This window comes from Triturus cristatus, chromosome 2_1 (assembly GCF_964204655.1).
Source record: "Triturus cristatus chromosome 2_1, aTriCri1.1, whole genome shotgun sequence".
NCBI lineage: Eukaryota > Metazoa > Chordata > Amphibia > Caudata > Salamandridae > Triturus > Triturus cristatus.
The window spans coordinates 782,755,777-782,780,044 of NC_140581.1; the positions used below are offsets into that span (position 1 = coordinate 782,755,777).

General features: G+C 43.1%; 1 protein-coding gene across 1 annotated transcript in view; it reads left to right on the forward strand.

Moving 5' to 3' along the window:
* The window catches only part of ROR2 (ROR family WNT receptor 2), a 243,850-nt gene that overhangs the window by 214,034 nt on the left and 5,548 nt on the right, over positions 1-24,268 (forward strand). The window contains exons 5-7 of the mRNA XM_085632721.1: positions 15,864-15,991; positions 20,323-20,637; positions 23,815-24,060. Coding sequence (XP_085488847.1) covers positions 15,864-15,991; positions 20,323-20,637; positions 23,815-24,060 — 689 coding nt within the window. The remainder of the gene's footprint in view (positions 1-15,863; positions 15,992-20,322; positions 20,638-23,814; positions 24,061-24,268) is intronic.

The following is a 24,268-nucleotide window of genomic DNA, read 5'->3' on the forward strand; positions in this document are numbered from 1 at the left end:
TGTGGAACAAGGGTCGCCTCCTTACATTGGGAATGTTGATTTTTCTCCAGAGAAGGTAACTGCAACTTTATCAGTGTGATGAGGCCTAGCGACTGTGTCTTCATAACTTAATTCTCTGTTAGTAGTGTAGGGACATATTGCACGAGGACTATTCAATATACAAAAATGAGGTGGTCTCTTATGACTGTTAACACAGCACATTATTTACCAAGCATTGGCAAAGCTAATAGGTCTGGCCTTGGCAAGAAGGCAATGAATTGAAGTATTTATGTACTGCTAACATAAAATATACGAAAAAAGGACAAAAATATAAAAAATAAAGCAACAGCACAGCAGCTCAAGTACACCTGCCCTGGCATTGAGCTTTACTCCTTTACAGTTTGCGGTGCATAAGTTGCAAGATGCCATCACTCACAGTGCAAGAGAACCAGCGGCTGGAGTGAGCTAACCCGTTGCCCAATGCTCCGTAGTGCGTAGGCTAAAGCAGATGGTGAATGGCAATTGAATAGATGAAGGGATGAAGAGAGCTGACAAACCCCCCCTCCATGTATATATAAATGTGTGCATTCTCCTTTAGAAACCATCAAGCCAGTTGTAGGTCCTCCTCTAAGGCGGAGCGGCGTCGCCCCATTGCTTCAACTGTAATCTCAATACAAAAAAATAAAATGATAATTGAGCTACGTTATTATCAGTTTTGTTTTTGTATTGAGCTTGCAGTTGAAGCTGCGAGCGCGGCTGGGCTCCCTTCGTCTCATGGAAGAGTGGTGGCTGCACCTTAAGTGTGCATGTTCTCCACCCAGGCTGCATTACAGCGTGGGTGGAGAACATGCCCAAGCTCCCATTCCCCGTCTGAGCGCCGAACCACAGCGATCAGACCAATCACACGGCTGCATTGCAGCATTGTGATTGGCTGGGAGACTGGGTGCTTGCTTCCTGGTACCTGTGTGATGGAAAGGTGGCGGCTGGCGACTTGCGTGATGAGCAGGAAATTTTCTTTTTTTTTTTACCCGCCGCCAATGTTCCCTACCAGCCGCTACTGCATCAAGCTATCAAAGCTGACTCTAGGCCAAGACCTAAAATGGAACCATCATTGAAGAAATGCAGCTCACAGTTGTGAATGTGAAACATGTAGAATGCCATTAATGTCACCCCACTTTTGATATTATTTCTTAATAGTTATTGTCACCATGAAATATTCCCTTTTGTACCAAAGCAATTCATTATACTCATTCTTGAGTGGACAGTGTCTACATTAATATTCCCACATGCAAATGCCGACCACTTTTAGGACTATCTGTATTGTTCTTTTAGTTTCTTTAATTCTGACAAACACATCATATTATTAAGCCTTGCCAAAAAACACTTTAGTTGTCTTGCCAGCTTCATAATTTTCAAAATATTCATAATAAAAACATAATGTATTCAGGGTTTTCAGTTAGCCTTCTTCATCGATTGCTCTATAGAACTGTCAATCACATTTCGCTTCTACCCACCATAGCATTATATATAGGGTAACGTGTCAGCCCAGTTCATCGTCTGGCAATCTTGAACTGTGAGTGACGACATGTTTCCTAATTACATGTGCACTGCCAGCCAAACATTAGTATGCTTTAGTGCCAGTGCCAGTGTGCATTAGCTAGAGGACCACTTATTTTTTTATTTCTTTCTTTTACACTTTTGCAGTTTTTTGCATACTGCATATATTTTCATAAATAAATAAGCACTGCATGCTTATAAAGGCTAGACCAATTGCCTCTGCCAATGATTGTTCCCTTTTGGGGTGTAGTGGCACAATCAATAGTGCGCGATATGTTGCTGTAATTTTTCAACATTGTGTCTTGTGTAAAGATGTGACAAACTGCATCAAAACATCTTCTGCTAATGTTTCCTGCTCTTGAAGAATGTGTGGTAACATTGCTGTGATTGTAATGCCTGCTATTACAGCAGGTTGTAGGGGTGTCTTTTATGCGATGCAATGCACCACCAAGTGACGGTGGTACCGCTTTCAGCACCACCATTGTTCTCCTGTACAAGAAACCGAACCACGTTTACTGGGTGGGCCTTATGAGCTTATTTTGACCTGTGTAATCCTCATTTTTCTGGGTATCTTATGTCTGGTTAGACATTACAGGGGTATCTTGATCCTATGAGAGAACAACTGCCTTCACATCCTTACGAGTTCTTAAAACTTGTCTGATTCCCTCTCTCAACGCTTGAGACACATCTCACAGATGAGCATTTTGAATCTAATGTCTCTTCAGGGAAACCTCACCAGGGTATTAAAGTAAGCATGCAAAGTGTAGCACATTTGTCTTTGACACTGGCTTTTTAACAAGTCTGCCAAAGCACAATTTGAGTCCTTCTATGGTCCTCACGCATCACACCTAACTGTTCCCACAGAGGATAACCCTTCTGCTGATAATTGCTCATGGACAAAGAAGCAGTCCTAGAATGCCACAACAGTCATTGCTGCACAGAATTTGGGCCTATACAACGAATGCTTTAATAGTGCATTCCATTACAACGCGGTTGTTACAATGACTGCATTGTTTCTACGTGATCCATTACATCTCAAGTCGTTTCTATGACTTGCTCTTGGGGGCGTGCTGGATTTAGGAATAGAATAATTTACTATTTCAAATCCAGCGTGTGCAACAGTATGGAAGGTGTAGGAATAGGAAATTATACTATTCCTCAGGTTAGCGCGCCCCCTACAGCAAGTTGTAGAAACGACTTGCGATGTAATGGATCGCGTAGAAACAACGCGGTCGTTGCAACGATCATGTTGTAATGGAAGCACGTAGTGGAAACAGCATTGTAAACTTTGTTTCCCTGTTGCACACTATGCAATTATCGAATAACATAGTGTTGCTAGGCACCATTTAGCAGTGATTGACAGGTACCTTTGAGAGTACTTCTGACCCTTATCAGTATTCTAAAAAGGAAATATTGTATTCTGTGCAACATTTGGGGGGCAATCACAAAGCAGGTGTTGTAACAGAAACTGCAATTACCTTAATTGAAGGGAAATAATTAAGGAGGAAGTTAATATGTTGGAGAATAACAGCGTTTGTATTTAAAAACAAGAAGTTTATCATGGAAGCTGTGATAGTCCCTCGCTACTGCGCCTCTACCACCTCCTCACAGGGTACTCCTTCCTTAGTTATGTTGGCTATAAGGAGAAAAAGTTCCCAAAGTTAGGGCCGATCTTTACTTGATGCACCTGCCCTGTGGCACATTGCTTCATGGTTCTTTCCTCTGAAAGCAGCAGGCCCTGGCTGGTCTCCTTAAGAGATACACACAGTGAGTAAGGTAGCACACAACAAAGTGACGTGGAAAAAGTTAACTTCTGTGAAGAAGGCACTCTGCTGCTGACTACTGGACCTGATGTGTGCTTATGATGTGCGTGAAGACCACTCCATGATACATTATGGTCTGCACTCTGTTCAGAAGGTCACAAACTGGTAAAAACTCTGACCAGTCAGCAAAACTTAGGAACTCAATGCCTGCTCGAATAAGGGGAATTAACTCCTAAGTACAATAATGCTATTTCCAACATTACAATGAAACATCTTTCCTCCCACACTCCACAACTTTACATGTTTAAGCACTGTTATGCAGGCTGAACATGTTTGGAGTGTGTCTGTTATGCAGCCCAACCCACATTCCTCATATAGGACATACTGCATTCCACACCCGTCCAACCATACACTGCGAAAGAGTAACCAAGTACTCACTCAAATTTAATGTGGCAATACATTACAAATACCAAAACAATTAGCTTTGACAATGTTTATTTCACCAGTGCCTCGACCAGCGCTTCATTTTCCAGATAGTTGCAGATGATCAGATCTGGTACTCAATGAAGACCTGGAAATTGTATTTTATCATAAACATTTGATCCTGAACCACAGAAAAAGGAAGGAAATGCAGAAGGAGGGTGGATAAGAAGACAAGAAAACAATGACGAAAATAGAATGTGGGGTGAAAAGAAACCTACCTGCTAGACCAATGAAGCATAGAATGGTGGAAAAAAGAGTCATGGGGTGGTATGAACGCAAGGCACCCCTTTAGCATTACGCAACCTGGAGATCACCAGCAGTCTCCTAAGAATAACTTTGGACCCTGAACTTATCTACCTGTTGCAAATTAATCAGTGCCACTGGTGGGTAAAACCTCCAATCAGTAGGTGGGCGGCGGGGTGTTTAGTAAGAAATGAGAGCAAGACGTCTGAGCAGACATGTCTGGAGACTTGTCTCAACTGTTTGATAAACTGCACAGTAGACTGTTGACTCAAATCTAAATTATTAGAGAGCCCTGGGAAGTCTCACAAAGTAGACAGTATGGCTTGACTGTCTGTTGCTTTTTTGTACAAATTAAACAATATTGTGTCATAGCCTCCTTGTCTTAAAAGTAGACCTCACGCTGTGTTTCAAGAATAAATAGTCCCTTTTATTTTAAGTTAAGTGTTTTCTGTCACTCCAGCCTGATTTATTATCTGCTGCTTAACTGGGGTCTTAGAACCCTATTCTGACTCCCCCAGTCTGCTGTCAGATAGCACGGGTGTGAAAGTTAGTTTTCAGATTTACTTATACCCCAGTAAAAATATTGCTCCTTGCAATCGTGTGTGTGAAATAAAATAGCTAGAAAAATATTGCTGTAATTGCGGCGGCAGAGTAAAAAAAAATCTGCTTTTTCTCCTGTTACCCGGTCTGAACAGAATCCTAAGTGAGAGAGGGAACGGGTTTCAAGTCCACCAATTAACTAGCACTGCATTAAATTCACAGTCGAATAGCTATTAGTGCTAAGAATAGCAACTGGATTTGGAAGTCTCTGACTAGCACCAGTTATGCTCTCTTGAAATTTAATATAAAAAAGGCTTTGCAAAATTAGAATCTCACCACAGATTGTGCTGTTACAGTTAGAAGTCCTTTGTGGAGTTAGGTCTCGCCCTAAGGCAGCTTTTAGCATTCTCTTGTTGAAAGACCTCCTGTGGACCATACCGAAAAATGTACTGTTGGATTTGGGCCAGCCCACTACTTACCATTGGTTGGCTTTCATGTAGCTCTCCTTTGCTTGCTTCTTATTCAATGGATTTCCTACTTCGTCTTGTTTGCCCCTCTCTTGGAGCACCACCTTTTTAAACACCCCCTTGATTGGATTAATTGTATCCTTCCATTTCTTACATTCAGGGAACTACTTTTTTCTTTTCATTTCAGCAAGTGCCTGTCTTTCATCACTGAAAACCCTGTCCCACTGCACTTTTGATGTTGCTCCACCACTCACGATAATCTGTTGCTTCCCCACTATTCCCTGTCTGATTTGTTTAAAAGCTTGGGCCCCCAAGCTTTTTTCTGCTCTCCTTCTCCCAGTTGCTCCCCTGTACAACTGCACCTCTTCACCCCAATCCCCTCCACTCCTCCACTGCCCAGTTGCCTCTGCTCATGGGTATTCGCTTTGTCACTACCACCCATCGCTGTCACTTGGTTTTTCTTCTTTTTTTCCTTCTGTTTGAGAGGGCCGGCCAACTGCAATCTCCTGCTGACCTGTTCTTTTTTTGAATGTGTGTAGAATTAATTTGGCAACCAAGTACCTTTATGCATACTGTCTACAAAGAGTAAGGTAAAAAGGAATACTGTATTTTAATGTAAAAAGTAAAGCACATATCGTGCCCATGCTGTTTAAGTAGATGACAGAAAATACAGTTTTGCCCCTTCAGTATCAGGCGAAGACTTCAAAAGGTTCTTTCTATTGCATTTTATTATGAGCGCAATACAATAGTTTTGATTACTACTCTGCAATTCAAATGTTATTGCTTGGAGGTTCATCTTAAATGTGGTGAGTGTGAAGTCCTACTATCTCACTATTTGCTTCCCTTTTAAAAGCCTTGTCAATTTGAGTGGTGCCCCCTCTTTCGGAGTCTTCTGCTTTCTTGAACATCTCAACGAATGTATCAGTTTCAATATGCAATGATGTTCCATCTTGAGGCTATTTCAATATGCATTGATGTATACCATGCAAAATGGAGAACATATCTTCATTTTTGCATGGAGGATTTCTAAAGTGTGGATCTCTTTTGCATCCTTGTTTGGACAAGAGTCCAATCAAATGAGACACTTCGCTTTATACATTTAACATCTCAGATCAGTTACAAATACAGTACTATCAAGGATAGATAAGAAACATCAAGTTATGTTTGGAACACCGTAGGCTCAAGCTCTTTCTTTGCTCTCACACTAGGATTATCCCATAGTGTGTGTACAATATATTTTCAAGGCTGCTGTTCAGTTTGGTCCATCACTTCTGTTGCATTTACCACCTCTATGGTGAGCATTCTTATGTCACTCTTGATGTTTACCTCTGAACTCCCAAATAACCCTTATTTTTCAAGACATGTTGCTGCAGAACTACATCACAGTCTGCAAATGTTCACTTTTTCATTTTTAGCTCTAAGTTTATGGGACTAATTTTCGACAGAAACTTTCTCTATCACCTCCTGCAGCCTCCCACTTGATGGCACCCTTTAATCTGCTAATGCTACAAGTGTTAGCATTTTAAACACTGACCTCTAGGATTCGCTAGTGCTTGTCAGTTCCTGAGTACTGTAAAGCATATATCTCATCAGACCCTTCTCTTTTCTAGACAATGCATCTTTAATGACTTCCAGCTCTCTTGATATGATTTCTGGGGCAAACCGTGCCCCATACTGATATCTTGCTTCCATATTTTTCAAATCCTTCTTTATCCACATGGATACTTGGTCCACAGAATTGGATACACAGTAAGGGGGATGTCACCAGTCAGGTATACAGGGGTAAAACAAATTCTTGTTTATTTGGAGTTCTTATAATGTTTGAGCAGAGGGTCCCTACCAGCGAATTATAGGGGCTGAACCACTCCAATGTCTTCAATAGAGCTTCCGACTTTCCAGTGTTGTAAAACGTATGTCATTTAATATTCTCGTTATGGGTGCTGTGATATGACCCACTTTAGACACAGGTATGGTATATGGTTTTACCAAAGAAGTGTCCCATCAGTGAGGTTTATCTTCCTCTTACTTGAGACATTGGGCTCTCTCCATGGACTGAACTTTGTCAATCATCTGGCATGCTTCAAATTTAGCTGTCATTTGAGAAATTGACAAGATCATTTGCCCATAGTAGAAATGGCACGCTTTCTATTTCACTGCTTGTCACTCTACAGGAAATGTACACTATTTCTGGACTGATTACCAATGTCTTGTGTTGACCTGTACTATAAAGCAAATAATTAGCCACACACCCTCTTCAACAATTCAATTCCCAAAATATTTTGTTTTGTTTGTAGTGTAATAGTTATCATAATTAAAACGTCTTCTTTTATTAAGTAATTTTAAAGGCAAAGAATTATATTTTCAGTTTTATGTTGAAAGGAGGTATTACATCTGATATTAAGGGGCCATCTAATTTTCCCCATAAAAAGCGTTGCTTTCAAGTTAAAAAAATTACATTCATGTAACACATTTTCAGACACTAGAAATGTTGCTGTTCTGCGGGGATATTCGGTAAAGATTTGCTTTCACTTCCCAGGATGCTTCTGGCATCATAGAAGGAAGAAACTTAATAGCAAATTGTTTCCATCCCTACAGAGCTCGATGCTTTGACCCTTGCAGCTGCAGGGAGGAATTTCATTGGTGTTCAATTTGCATTTAATTTGTCGCCAAATCAATTCTGTGGCGCTCCCAGTGGCGCCTTTGCACTGGAAAAATAAGTTGTGAAGTCCAAGGGGTGGTGCTGCCAGTTCCCTAGCTCCTCTGATGATCCTTCATGAGTTTGAGTATTTTTCAGAGTGAGCACAGGGGGGGAGGCAAGGGTTTAACATGTGGCGTTGTAAATATTCAACTGCTTCACAGGAGTTCACAAGAGTTCAAGGGGCAAAGCTCCCTCAAGACTTTGTCACCATTTCCTAAATACCTCCAGGTAATTACTGAGTGGGATGGAGGAAATGGGTGGTGTTAAATAGCCACAGTAAAGTACCAAAGCATCCCCTTCTCACTCAATTGGAACTCCATCCTCTCTCACCAAAACTGGCAGAGAAAAAAATTACAAACAATTGTGGACTACAAGTGTGAGAGAGTGATATTCCTGTCCAATCACAACTTGAGGAAAACCGGGCCCGATATTATGGAATGGAAGCTCATCCAATAAATCAGGTGCCGGTCCAGGCAGGAGCTGTGGTCATACATGCAACCCAGATGACCGACCCTGCCTAGTACATGACAAATGCTTTTCTGTGCCTGACACAAGCCTCCTCTGCCACAGATGCCCTCCCGCCCATCACCACTGGAGACCCAACGATTTCTCCTGCTCCCATTTACATTATGGTCCAAGCAGAACGTGTAAAGGAACAGAAAACGGCCTACGATTTAGCCCATAATGGGAATCTATTTAGGTCTTGCATGTCGACAGCACATGCACAGTCGTTGCGAGACATGTGTTGTACTATAAAGAGCTGAGGTGCCCGACCATTGCTTACCATTGGTTGGATTCATTGTCACTCTTATTTGCTGCCTCCGAATTGGCCAGCACTTGACAATGTCCCTTCCTCTTCTTTAGATTTGAGCATGGACCAATTACTGATTGGTTTACTTTGATTAGCGACCTTCCTCTGTCAATCCATTGTTGCTGTGATTCGGGTGAATTTTTTTTATGCTTCCTGTCTGTGTTGCTTTTTTCCCTCCCCTTCCCCGCCCATTGTCCATGTTGGTCCTTCCCACCAAATATGTCCATGTTGCTTCTTACCCTCCCACACCCCCACCATTGTCCGTGTTGCTTCTTTCCTCTCTGTTGCCACCCCACCCATCATATGGAGAAAAAAAGCACTATGACGAGGCCAGTACTGCCTCATCATAGTGCTTTTTTAAAACCATTTCCACCCTCCCTCAAGTTGTACATGATGCCCACCTGCATAAGAAAATAAAGCACTATGACGCAACCAGCTCTGAATTGTGCTTTTAGACATGCAGCAGTATAATATTGCTAAAAGACTTTGGCAAAGCCAATAGCTTTTACATAGGCGAGACCTATTGGCTTTGCCAATGCTTAGTGTGTTAGTTAATCTTGTAAAACTCAGTTCTAATGTTATTTACCATTGCATGGTTAACGGTGTTTCCAGACCCGGTAATTTTGGCGCTGCTGTGCAGTGCAACTCGGAATAATGCCATAAGTGCACATTCAAGAGTACTAATTTAAGTTACAGAAGATTTTTCTTCTTTTCATTTTATTAATAGTATATTTTGGAGAGAGAATAGAACTTACAGCCACATCACACCCTGACACTCTCTTTCAGAATACAGCACCGATCATGTGAAGCAGAGTGCAGGAAGCTTAGGAAGGACATCTATGGAAACATTTGAAGGGGGGCGGAGTTCAGCTTGCAAAGAAATAACAGAGACTCAGTGTCAAGCTGTGAGAAGGAGAGTAGTCTTTCACATAATGTAGAATACCATAGGGCAAAAGAGAGAAAGCACTTTCTACAGATGGCTACCACACTATTCCATACAGTTTTGTCCCACAGTGAGAGTTGAGTGGGTTGGAGGCCTATGGACTTTGTCAGGCACCTCCTTGCCCAGTGACTTGGGTGTGCCGTTGAATTTCATTAATCTTTGCTATCAATGGCCCCTTTCACGGGAATATGTTAGAGACCTTCAGACTTATCTGTGGCAGTTATTTGGCATGTAAATGCCACCAGACTAGAATCTTCTAGAAGCGGTTGTCTATCGGCAACAGCTGAACGCAACCTACTGAATCCTTTGCATCCCTTGTTTCTGCCAGGCAGCAGCCAATGGAAGAGGATTTCCTATCCAGAAGAATGCCGTTGACCTTTTGACACATTTAGTGTTCCAAGTTGAAACTTTGTATCCATTTCTGTAAGGTACTCGTTGCAGCATCAATGCACAGCGCACTCTGTACGGCTCCAAGCAGATAATGCAAGATGGCCTGATTCTAAATCAGTGGTTCTTAACCTGTGGTCCAAGGATTCCTGGAGATTCACCACTGATATACAACATTAAATAATATTAAAATTAATCTAATAAAATATACACAAATAAAGAAGCAAAATTGAAAACATTTTCTATATTTGATTGTGAATTACACACAATATTTCAATATTTGAGCATTTGTTTGGAGTATACTTGTTTCTGCCTTATTTGTGTATTGTTTTAAGGTCCAAAACATAGAAATTGCTTAGGCTGGGAGTTCCCGGCTTACAATAACGACTCGGTTCGGGGTCCCAGATTCTAGTAATGATTCAGTGAGGGTCCACAGAAGTCAAAAGGTTAAAAAGTACTGTTCTACATCATGTATATCTCTGTGAGGTGGCTGCGGACAATGGACAAATTGACCTAAACCAAAATAACATGGCTTGGGGGTTGTGCAACTGGCAGCTTGTGTAAGCATGACTGTTCCAGCACAAGCTATGCGACTGACTCTTGCTTTATCTTAACTTGATTACAGGCAGGAGGCACGCGGCACCCCTCAGCAGGCAGAAGCATGGAACCTCGGTGATGCCCCCCGCAGTAGGCACCACTGGCAACTTTTAGGATCAACTATGCTTAGAAACAGAGTGGGCTTGATTCACAAAGGCAATATTACAGTTTTGTGTAAGTTTACATTACTTTGATATTCACAAACTACGAGTTAATAGTAAGTTTATGACTGTGGAGACACCACAGGCGGGCAGAGATATCAACACATAAAAAGATAAGCCTGTCCTATTTTTTTATGTGCGACTGCAGAGACTCCGCACTCATACACTTACTATACCTCATAGTTTGTGAATACCCCAAAAATGTAAACTTACACAAAAGTTTCCTGCCCGTCCGCGCTGCTGACACGTCCCATAGAACCTGTGTCAACTGTCACAGCTTTACTGTGGCTGTCGCTTTCCTGCCTTATTGGGTTGTAATTATTATGGTGTTCGCAATGGGACGTCTGCTTGGCCCAGATTCATTATAGGTGTAGCGGTTTTTATTAGCACACCGGGTCCATCCCTTATCAGGGGGTGTCACTCGTCTTCCCATCAGGCCTTGGTGTGACAAATGTGAAAGAATACTTTGCGTAGGATTCACACTGAACCTGTATAATATATATAGTGGCAGAGCTGGACATTATCAAAGTGGGACTTGCTTCATCTACTTATCGAGTGATCGTTACCTCTATTTAAACGGCGCTACTACCTGACACAATATTTTATTGGACGGGGAAAAGCTGTCTTTAAGGGAATCCCAGAACCAAAATAAACTTTATGGAGAGAGTTTGACTCCACCTATTTCTAATGCCCTAAAGAAGTCCCTCAAGGGGACGAAACGTGTCGGCTGTTCTGTGTGTTGAACACTGTGTTTCATCAACGTGAAATGAAAATGAAACAATAAAAGAGAAAGAAAAAATAATAAATTCAAGAACTTTCTTTATTAGATATGGACGTTAAAATTGTCCTTTTTGACAAAAGTTTTTTTCTGAGTGGTGCACCTGTGCTTTGGTTTTGAATTGTTAAGTTCCTGTCGGAATAAGTACTGTGATGGTGGGTACTATTCAGTGTGCACACAGATCCCACTTAGTATAGAAGGGACATTGCGTAAGGAGTGTAAAAACAGGTTAGGTGCTGTTAATTAGAAGGTTCCACTGTCAGGTCTTTCTTTTTTTATTAACACCAAAGTGTAAGTTTACCTTTGTGAATCAGGCCCAGGTTGCTCAGGTGGATGTTTTTGCAAAGAGTTCATGTGAATTCGGTAACTAACATCTTGCAACAATAGAACACATCTAGATTTGCTGTCTCTTCCATGCTGCACAGTCACAGCTTTTGAAGCCTGTTTTAGCTTGATTGCAACCGCAACCAAGCTACGCCCTCTCTGTACAAATGTACAAACAAAGTTCTGCAGTCAGTTTACTCCTGAAATTTTACTCCGGAATGTAAACATTTGATGGAATGGGATGTGGACTTCTAATAAGGAAACTGGCAGGACGGCAGGCTTGCGGAAAAGTCACTATGTAAAGACCGAGCACTGGACAAACATCTCTTCAAAACTTTAGGAAAGCACGTCCACCTCATTATAATGAATGCATAATACTTATCCCATGAGCAGTCATTATGGCAGAATTGTGATGGGGGGATTATTTGTTCTTGATGAGAGTTCTTCTTATTAGGTTTACTGCATCTGATGTATGATTTTGATTTTACAGATAGAGAGTTGTGCGTTTGATATCGATACGGACCAATTTATAAGTTTTGTACCTTGGAATCTGAATTTCAGGTGATTTTACGCATATAATTTCAAAATTATTTTTAACAAATACATTTTAGTTTTGCTCTTGGGCTTTCACAATTCTGGGTGTTGAAACAGGAGATATCTGGTGCTATGACCTTTACAGCTTTCCTTGGGACTTTACTCCATGTCACACTGGGTGATGGTTTGCTATGAATTCTTAAATGCTCTTCTGTCGTTTTTCATTAACTAGGCAAGTACTAAGGAGGAATGAGATGTATTTGTACCAGTGTGTAAGTGTGTAAGATACAATATATTTTTTCTTTGCTTATACTTTACTTATTTGGGTTTGCAGCCCTGAAGAAGTCAAGGATGCTTGATCTAGCATGACGAAACACGCGTTGGCTGCTTAGAATTTGGTTTATATTGAAGAAATACTTAATTGAATGTTTTGGATGTACGGACAAGAGAAGTCTGCTGTACCAACTGAAGAGTACCTGATTTAAAGACAAGAAGAATACATTTTTGGACATTGAAATCTTTATTTGTGGATCATATACATTTTGTGTGCTCGGGGAGGATTTTTCTTTAGTTTTGTTATCCGCACATGTGGGTAGGGGTAGGGTTGTGTAGGTAACCAACCCTTCTTCCCCTGCGAGCACCGTTAGATACGAAATATAATTTGATACTCTGACCCAGATGTGTAGTTGAGCGCCCTTTCGTTTTCCTGGTTACCTAGTGTTCAGTTAGCATTATGGCAGAATTGTTGACTATGAATCCGTTCCATGCATGATTGGGTGGATGGGGGTGGACAGAATGCTTTTTACGTCCTCGAAACATATGTCTGAGCTGCCACTTCTTCATCTGTGTTCTCCATGCAGACCCAGCTGTATCACTGGAGGGCCTCAAAACACGTCACATCCTTGCACAGCCTTCCTGGAAGTGGGGCTCAGCTTACTCCTCTCATTATAGGAGTACAGTGCCATGCATGCTATTTGGACTTTAAAAGGGACATGCTATATAGAAGCATCTTGCTGTAATGAAACGCTGTCTAATTTAGTCCAGACCCCAGATCATTATGTTCCATCTAAAGTAATAGCCAGTATAATTTAATGCAGTTTAGTGTAATAGCCCTACCAGGCAGAGCGCATATATTGAGAACACATGTTCTGCGCTTATTGGAACCCCATATAATAAGTTCTTGGCAGAAATAACTAGTGTCTGCCATGCTTGAGCGAAAGGTCGAGGCCTCTGACTTCCACCCCTTGTTTTTTTAGAGTTAGTGTTCCCCTGAATTGCACGCGTGCTGTTTTAAGGTCCTTTTGGAGAGAGTATGGGATGTATAGACCGCATGCTTACTCAGTGTTCAGACCACTCTTTGCTCACAGTTTCTCACACTCTGCCTCTGTGGAGAGGAGGTAACCTTAGGGTTTCATTGTGATGCAAAACAGCCAGGCACAGTGGTGGACTCGGACCATAGGCAGCCCAGGAGAATGTGTTTCTTCCGGTCCACTATTGTATGGACAGTTATTAAATTGAGAAAAAATAAGTGCTGGGGCTCGTCAGGGGGCAGCTTGCACCAGCCTGTTGTTCCTATTAGTACCGCCTATAACAGAATCAACTACTAACCATGAAACCCTACAAGTGGGGAGCGGATGTGGCGTAACAGCCAGAGCTGCGTTTGGGGCAGGGGAACCAGGTTTTGAGTCTCAGTGTAATCAGTTAATCTCTCCGTGCCTACCCAAAAAAAGTGTCCTTAATTGGGGCCCATGAAAAGCACTCCAGTCGACTTTGGGTCGAGTTGGATTTATAAGCGCCGGTGTTGACGATTAAGTGTCGGTGCCGAGCACTGGAAAGCACCGCCTCAAATTAAGCTCTGTGTATGGAGTAGGTAGCAATTCAGTAGGACCGTCTCCAAAAAAACTTGCGGTAGAGGAAGCGCATTTCATGTGTCTGCAAGGAAAGTAGTTGTGTTGCCTGAAGGCTGGCAGTCTACTCAGCAGATGATCCCCCCTGACCATGCACCCCTAAAAGTGGGCCCTTGTCCTCAGCCCAGTGGTGGACTTTCCTGGCCCCTTTCAGCCCGTTCAGCCCTGGAAAGGAGCATCTCTGACTTCCAACCCAAAAAAATATATAAAATTAATTAATTAGGACAGGCGTCCAATCACTTACTAATACCCACATTTTAATCAAGACAACTATACAGGACTAGATCTGAATTCATTTTTTGGTTTAGTGAAGGGGCCACTTTTTGTGCAGCAGAGGTACAGAATGTCAGCGGCTTAAGAACACAGGAATGTTTGGCTGGGGCTAGTTTGATGCTGGTTGGAGACGATTAAGTATTTTTGGACAAGATTGCGGCGTTGAGGTGAAGGGAGGACAATGTAGGAGATGGCCAAACTTTATTACAGGGGCGGGGCTCATTGAGATCTGGTAGAAATATGGACTGAAGCTCATGCATCAGAGGCTGGCATCTCTGGAAACTGATAACATTTTACATATGTTTACTTAGGGTGGAAAAATGTAAACCAAAGACAGGAAGAACATGCAGAATCACACATGGCATGATCTCTGGCTGCAAATTCACATTACGTATTCACAAAACGTGGATTTACACTCATAAAGGGTGTTTCTTGGGGGGAGGGCACGAGGGGGGGATCATCTTCCAATGTTTGCGAAGGTCAATAAATCTGCAATTTTATGGGCATTTGCATACTTTTACAGACAGCACCCCACATCAAAATGCTCATAAATATACTCCATTAGGGAGGAGAAAATGTATATTTGGACAGTAAAATAGAGTGTACAGGTAAAACATGTCTGCACAGTTGCACTATTATGAGGGAGTTATGTACATGTAGAGATACACTATGTAAATGTAAATTTGTGAATAACTTGGAATTTCCGAACAATTCCTGTGAATCAGTGACTGCCACAGCTTCCCATCCTAAGTTTCTTTGTTATTGCCAAAAAAGTTGGAAATTGACTGCAACCCTGGCTATGTGAACACACACGGGAGTAAATGCCCCACTTTGATTTAAGAATCGCCCTGAGGAAGTCACACCACCAAGACTAAGATACAACTGCCCAGACATGTTCTGTGAACTAGTCCTCAAACTTGAGGAGAAATGTAGAACTAACTAAGGCAGGAGTAGGACACAACTCCTTAGAGAAAGCGCTTTGTGAATGAGGCCCAAACTAAGTGGTCCTTTGTCTAATCTTTTGTTTGCCTGGGGCTGGTTTGCTGACTCGGGGATGTAACGCAAACGATGAGCCTTCCCTGCAGAATGTGATAAGCGAGTCTCTAATTGCTCACAAATATTCATGGGCTTTGGGCTGAAGATGGGGGGAGGGCTGAAGGGGTTCTGTGACGTGCAACGTATCCAGCTGCCATTCCAATGAATCTGTATACTGAACTTATTGGAAGGGGGCTCGAATGAGGCAGAACCTGGGAGAGGGGAAGCACGTCAGCTCGCTAGAAGTGAAAGTTATGATTTATGTTGGATCGTATAACAGTCTGAACTGGGCATGGAAAACCTGTGAGCCACCAGGGAAAGGGTTGGACGTCTGCAAGCCTGCGCCCTGTATTAATTTGGGATTTTTTGGTCTTTTCTTCCAGGGAAGACGATCAAGAAGACGGCTTTTGTCAGCCGTACCGAGGAATTGCCTGTGCACGATTCATCGGCAACCGGACCATCTACGTGGACTCTCTCCAAATGCAGGGGGAAATTGAGAATCGAATAACAGGTAGAACCCCCAGTGTTCTCTGGAAGGGACAGCGTTCTGTCACTCCTTCGTCCCACCGTGTGCATTTGATGGAACCGATGCCATGTTTAGTCACTGGCCTAGCACTGTCGCCGTTTACATTACTTACGTATTTTACTGTATTTTTATAAGTTTCAACTATATGCATCTTGTAAGAACCTACAGGCGCACACCATTTCAGTCTTGTAACATGATACCAACTTTGAAAGAGACAACGCTGCACATATGTAGGATATAGTGGCAGAAAACGCCCGAATGAACAGCTTTTTATAATGTCAGCTTTAGAGAGTGCCACCAACCCCCATATGTTGGTACATGCTGCCCTCTACTGGTACGCTTTTGAAAGCTGTTCCGTAGAAAATTCGAAAAGTGAATGTATTTTGTCCGACCAGTGATCATTAAAAAGTCTAGAATCTGGCAAAGTACTTACAGAGAGTGAATATCACAGATTTTTCGGAACATGTCTCCACGTCATATCTGGAAAGAATTTGTTCGCTTGCTGCTGCATTCAAACCTTTTAGGGACCGTTTTCAAGACACCGAATAGTGCTGATTAGATTGGAAACTCGGATAGTTGTTTGAATTGACAACCGGGGTAAGTGAATAAACTGATCCATCTGGATATGGTAATATCTTCGGTACAAGCTTGTATCGACTAATTAATATTCACACCGACTCTTAAACGGTTGGCAATGCTATAGATTTAGGAATCAATCAAAACAGGACTATTATGGAATGATCCCACCCCCTGCATCTCAGCACATTGGTAGAAGTTCATGCAGCATCGTGAAAGCATACATCATAGGATTCCAACTTCTGTCCAAGGGGCCCATATCGTGAAATATTATCTATCCAACCAGATACATTTGCATGCTCAGATCTACTAAGTCTTTGCACTGCCACTAGCGTAAAGTGAAGCCAAGCGAATTTGTGGATACTAATTACTATCCAGAGCAAAAACTGTTATGCACTGGAAAGGTGAACTTTTTTCAGTGCAAAAAATGGTTTGCAAGATTGGGACATTACTGTGCCGGATAAGTGCAAACACCCATAGGTTTCTTACACAATGCCTGATCTAGTAAGACAGCCAGACTGGGCATCAAAATCTAAAGCCTACTTTAAACAGGTACAAACAATATGAAATGTGTTCATTTTTCATAAAACCTCAATCCATTGAATGTAAGGTGCACTGCACATCACACATCTAGTGTAACTGAACCTTCCGAGTGTCAGTGCAAACGAATATGTACTGGAAGGATTGATCTAAAGTACAAATCCTGTGCTAGACAGTGCACACCTACTTCTGCACCATGGTGTGAAACTGCATTGTGCAAGGCAGCCTGTTGGTTCACCAGCAGAGGAAATGCCACCAGAAGCAGGCCAATTTATTTAGATAAGGTGTTACACTCTATTTTCCCCGTTACACAACACAAATGTTGATGTTGCGCTGCGTTGGGTGAAAAATTTGCAAATCTGGGCAAAATGTTTCTTGAAGAGGTTCATTTGAATAGTGAATGTGTACCTTAAAAATCTGGCATGGATTTAGCCACTGGGGGCTTTGTATTCTTTTGCTAAAGTGTCTTTTGATTCAAAGGGATTTAGAAAGTAAACAGTACTACTTTTCTCTGAAATTCTCCATATTTAGCACAAGATTAGGTCGTGATAAGCACGAGTACACAATGCTGTCTTTTTGTCGTATACTATTCCGTCTCCATTTGGCATTAATTTGAGCCAATGCGAGAGAGACCTCCTCAAGGATTACATTTGGAAACTGGTAGAGTGGCACCCCACATCATCCCTCACTTGCAGGGTGAAAGACAAGGGGCAATCAACGATAGCAATTCCCAGATTGCTTATCTTCTGTACAAACATGGGATAACCGCTGTGGATTTAACCCTTGCAAAAGGTGCTAATTGGCCACAAAAGGTCCATCTTACCCTTCTTGCTGCAAACCATTACCTTCCAACAATATGTTATTTACAGGCTTGTAAAAGTATATTTTTTATCTTGTCAACATCCATGCAAAGTTGTGATTAGGGTAATTGACAAAACAAATGTCCACCCAGTCTGAGCATCAAACTGAACTGTATTGGACTATAAGGATATTTTGTGGGCATCGGAAATGTGAATTTCCCCTTTTAGGATCCACAGTAAAATATAGGAAAGTGTGAGTTTTTTGTTCGAAGAAACTACAAAATAGGGCAGTATTTGTGGTGATCAGTAAGTAACCCACACAGGCTTCTAAATAAGAATCTTCTTCAGAGACGTTATTGGAGACAGAGAATACATAGAGAGAAGTTTGGACAGCAGAGATAAATGTCCCACATAGAAGAACTAAGGAATCTCACACAGACAGAATAAGAAATCATTTTCAACAGAAGTGTCAATGGAATTGTAATTTTCATATTTGATGAAATCATTTTCATACTACCACTGCTTATAGAACAAATAATCTGCAAATTACATTCCTTTAAGAATAATACATGCCTTTGCTAGTTGGGGCTCGAAAATACATCAGCTTGATTGAAACTATGCTAAGGAGACAACCGTCTCTCAGTAAGAACATCATTATCCAACCCTGACCATACACCAGGCACATGTAAGGTCTGGTCTTGGCTCACGCCAATTAAACAATTCCACCAAAACCCTAGCTTTCAGTGGCTTGTACTAGTAAACCCTGGACTGGCATTTGGTGTCCCTGATGGCAGGGAGGCATCTGTTAATCTTAGGTATCACATCATGTTGATATGTGTTGTAAATGACTGACACGAATATCCAATACCCAAAGCGTTCACCTGCATCTTGACAACTGTTGATGCAAAGGTTGTTATTGTCAAGAGCCGACTGGCGCGCCAGTGCTGGGACTCTCCTGGGCAGGCAGGGACAGAGAGCAAGAACAGAATCATGGTTAAACATCAAGAAGAGTCTTGATTTTAAGTAGGACAAGGGGCTGATGCTCGATGATTACAACGGAGAGTGCCCTGCAGAGCACGGAAACTGCCAAGTACAAGAAAGCAAACCAAACATGCAAACCATCTTCATGCCTTCAGTGTCCAATACGGACAAAGGACCTTATTCAAAGCAGGCAATATCAGATCATAAATCATCAAATGCTTGTGGGGGTCCTGCCTCACTTAGAGGTGGTGGAAATGGTGGAGCCTCAGCCATCTCTGCCATGGCAAACACCTCTGCAGCGCCACAGCCATCAAGCAGCACTCCCTCTGCCACCCGCCTGGGCGGCCATGCCATGGGTTACATTTTTGAGACTCGTTCTTTTCTCGCATCGTTTGCATTTTTTTCCTACCCATTCACCTAGATTTACAGAATGAGAACCAATAAACGTTAATTTTGGAAAAATGATAAATTTGCAAGTCCAAAGCATTTAAAAACCAATAATGTCCCAGATCGGCTATGCAAAAGAACTCTCAGCACGTCAGGGAGATTGATTATGGTGTTTAAAAAAAGATAAACTAACCCCGTAATGGGCGTCTAAGTTTGAAAAACAACAAATAATGCCTAGTGTCTGTTGTTCCACTTTGACATGGCACTTTCAATTAATGCAGTCAGCCACAGTTGTGAAACACCCAAGATTTGTTGGGCTAACTATGGAAGCGGAGACCAGTCTCTGCCTCCTACCTACGAGCAATTTAACCTAAATTACCTCCATATTGTAATATGTGTGATGTCGATTGGCCACCAGCCTGTGGCCTGAACTTAGTGCTCTGCCTGTGAGGCCACTGAGAAGTACAGTGCAGTTTGGAGGTACAAGAGATGGACATTATGTTCCCAGTCCTTCCTTGTCGTCAACGGAATGATATATTTTTAAAGACTGGAAGATCTATCTTGACTTGGCTCCTTTACAGACCAAAGGCTTCTTGTATTTCCTATTACATTTACGGCGGAAGATGAAAGGGTCTTATAAGAGTTCAGAGTTCAAATTGCAGTCCTCGTTTTAATTCAAAATGCCAAAAATTCAGTGCCGTCTGTCATTTTTTTTAGAGACTGCACGAATAGGAAGCATGCGTTGTTATGAGAATTGTAATCTGAAATGTTTTTGTTAAATACAGTAGCACCTATGTTATGTGTGAATATAAGTAAATATAAATGTACAGATGTTAGATTCTGCAGACTTGTGGAAATTATTGCAAGTGTAGGAAATGGACATTACTTACTGAATTGTTCTTGCTATTTTATGATAATGAAGTGTATTATTTTTGTATTTTAATAATTATGAAGACTGTTTTGCTCTCCAATAAATATGTTTGATTGAAAGTGTAGACTCTACTTGATGTTCAAGTATCTTCTCTCTTCCAGCTGCGTTTACCATGATTGGCACGTCTACACACCTGTCCGACATCTGCTCTCAATTTGCCATCCCTTCCTTCTGCCACTTTGTGTTCCCACTCTGCGACGAGCGGACCCGCACTCCGAAACCCCGCGAGCTGTGCCGGGACGAGTGTGAAGTGCTGGAGAATGACCTCTGCCGGCAGGAGTACAACATCGCCAGGTCCAACCCTCTCATCCTGATGCAGCTGCAGTTACCAAACTGTGAGGAGCTGCCACTGCCCGAAAGCCCAGATGCTGCCAACTGCATGAGGATTGGCATTCCTGTGGAGAGACTCACAAGATGTAGGTTTCCTGTGAGCTGTGGGTTCTTCTCAGTTTGCTTGTTACTGTTGAATGCAGTTACTCAGATTTTCACAGTTGCGTCCTGTCCCCTGCCAAAGTGTGGTTGGGGGGGAAGGGGCAGGGTGGGCCAGAGGAGGGAGGCAGGGAGGGTTTGGGTAAATTGTTTTAAAAAAAAACCTTCTTACCTTACCGCTGCCGCCATCCCCATCTCCCGCGAATCAGATCTTCCTGCTTCTGGCTCTGGGGCTGGGCACTGGCTCCCAGCCTGCCCTGCGGCCGCTGCTGAAGCTGCTATCGCTTCAAAGCAGCTTCAGGATTGGCCTGAGCGTCACAAACTTGCGCTCCAGGGCAGACTGGGAGCCTGTCCCTGCTCTCTCCAGTCCCAGCAACGCAGCTGAGGCTGGAGAGAGCTTCACTGCGCATGAAGGGCTTGGCCGGGCGAGGCTGGAGAGAGCTTCACTGCGCATGAAGGGCTTGGCCGGGCGAGGCTGGAGAGAGCTTCACTGTGCATGAAGGGCTTGGCCGGGCGAGGCTGGAGAGAGCTTCACTGCGCATGAAGGGTTTGGCCGGGCGAGGCTGGAGAGAGCTTCACTGCGCATGAAGGGTTTGGCCGGGCGAGGCTGGAGAGAGCTTCACTGCGCATGAAGGGTTTGGCCGGGCGAGGCTGGAGAGAGCTTCACTGCGCATGAACGGTTTGGCCGGGCGAGGCTGGAGAGAGCTTCACTGCGCATGAGGGGTTTGGCCGGGCGAGGCTGGAGAGAGCTTCACTGCGCATAAAGGGTTTGGCCGGGCGAGGCTGGAGAGAACTTCACTGTGCATGAGGGGTTTGGCCGGGCGAGGCTGGAGAGAGCTTCACTGCGCATGAAGGGTTTGGCCGGGCGAGGCTGGAGAGAGCTTCACTGCACATGAAGGGTTTGGCCGGGCGAGGCTGGAGAGAGCTTCACTGCACATGAGGGGTTTGGCTGGGTGAGGCTGGAGAGAGCTTCACTGCACATGAGGGGTTGGCCGGGCGAGGCTGGAGAGAGCTTCACTGCGCATGAGGGGTTTGGCCGGGCGAGGCTGGAGAGAGCTTCACTGCGCATGAAGGGTTTGGCCGGGTGAGGCCAGAGAGAGCTTTACTGTGCATGAGGGGTTTGGTCAGCCTGAGATGGCCGGCCAAATACCTCATGCACAGTGAAGGGAGTGCCTCCCATTCCCCCAGCAGTAGTGTCATCCCTTGAACCCACTCCAAGACTCATCAGAGTCCTCGGGGTGGGTCTAGGGGATTAAAATAAAATGATTATAAAACCGGGTTAAAACCAGATTTATTATCGTTTTAAGTACTGGTGGTGGCGGGGGTGGCGGTGCTCCTCTGCCCTAATGGAGCGGCTGCCGCTTCTGCTTCTCATCAATAGGGACCTAAAGAGAGGATACTACAGCATTGAAGTATTGTGCATCTAGCAATACTTCAGACAAACGTTTCACTTGCAAATGGTAACAAACAGCGTTCAATCAGGGTTGGACCACAGTGCATGTATTTAATAGAACCAATTACATCTGTTACAAATGATGTAATCAGATCTGTTATGTTCTATATCGCTTATTTATTCTTCATTTACAAGAGAAGAACCATCTAGGTGCTTTATTGTCAAATTATGAGAAAGTCAATAGAACTTTACGGTAAACAGCGTTTACTTCGCATGCGATATTTCGCATGCCATTACAACGCGGACATTAGTACGACCGCGTTGTTACTTTGCAAACCTTTACTACGCAAGTCGAAACAGCGACTTGCGTTAGGGGGGAGAAGGTGTTGGATTTAAAATCCAACACCTTCCCTAGTGTCCGCATAGACTGGAGTTGGAATAGTAAATTATACGAAATTCCTGCTCAAATTTGTATCAGGATAAGAAGATAACTACTGGAGTACCTGCAGCAGTTGTGTATCGTAAAACTATTCATAAGGCAGCATGTACACTTAGCATTTTGTGTAATGCTAATTCGGAAAAGGCAATCTATATTTCAAATACTGTAATGTTAAGATATCTGCTTTCCTTTAGCATTAAGCTTCTAGGCCCCGTAAGTATACATTTACAATGCTTAAAGAAACTGAACAATTGTTTAGGAGAGGCGAGTATGTCCTAAGGCAGGATACGAGGCCAACTATACTCACCCTGTACGACACCACCTTGTTTCCACATATCTGTCATAATGCAATTCAATACTCTTCCAATATAGCCCTCGTTGTGGTGTAGTATAATAGGGAGCATGGAGTAGTATATACATGGAATCCCATTTTAATACAATACATATTAACTTCTGCTGTTCCATGATTCCATTGTGATGGGAGTGGCTAGATATGCTATCTACTTTTGAGTGGACATTAAATTCCCTCACAGATGTCTTATTATCTGTTAATCACTGCTCAGTTAATGTGTCTTGGCCAACCAAACCTCTAGACTGACATTACAGCTTTTGAAGAAAGGGAAAAATTCCATACACAGGGGCGGCTCCTCTGTTCGGGCACACCCGGGAAAAATAAAATGATAATAAAACATGTTTATTATCATTTTATTTTTCTTACCGGAGCCGTCTTGGGTGTGGGGCCATCCATCATGACGACTGATGAGAGGCATAGAGGAGGAGTGGTGGGCACTACTGTTAGTGCGCATGTTGGTTTGGCCGGCCATCTTAAGATGGCGAAACCCGACATGTGCACTAAGATGTCTCCAACCTGAGCTGCATTGCCGGTTTGGAGACAGCAGGCACAGGCACCCAGTCTCTCAGAGAGTACAAATCCAAGGCACTCAGGCCAATCCCGGCGCTTCTCTCATTGCTGCCAGCAGCATGAGAGCAGCTTCTGGATTGGCCATAGGGAAGTCTGGGAGCCTCAGCATGTGCTGCAGTGGAGCCAGCAGAGCAGCAGGTACGTTTATTTTTGGCATTGTTATTGCCTACCCACCATGCGCTCCCCACAGTGTGCCCCCCGCACTGCCCACAAACTTTTTCCTGACACCGGCTGCTACTGTCCACACACACAACATACCTATTAATATATGGCTTAGGTATGTTCTCTGTAGCGCGTTCCATTTTGAAACAGATTATGCAGTAAAAGGAACTGGCAGTATGTTCTTAGAAGTGTGAGACATTCATTTATGTTCTCCTTTCTTCTCCCAATTCTTTTCCTTAATGATACAGATCAACAGTGTTACAATGACTCCGGAACCGAATATAAAGGTATGGTCAGCGTTACCAGATCAGGCCACCAGTGCCAGCCATGGAACAGCCAGTTTCCTCACAGCCACCATCTGACGAGCATGGTCTATCCAGAGATCGGAGGAGGGCATGCGTACTGCCGCAATCCCGGCAACCAACACGAAGCCCCCTGGTGCTTCACTCAAAATAAAAATGTGCGCATGGAACTGTGTGATGTGCCTCCTTGCCGTAAGTATGGATTTAGTCTACGTATACATTTTTATGAATTCTTTGCTGTAGTAGATGCATATTTTTAGGTTAGGCTCTACGCTCATATTTTCCATTTTTTCCTATGGCATGACTTGAGTGCATTGTTGAAATGGTGGAAATAAAAGAGATATGAATTTTGACTTGAGAAGCAGTAAAACAAGGAAAGGTCGGACCTTGAAGACCTCGG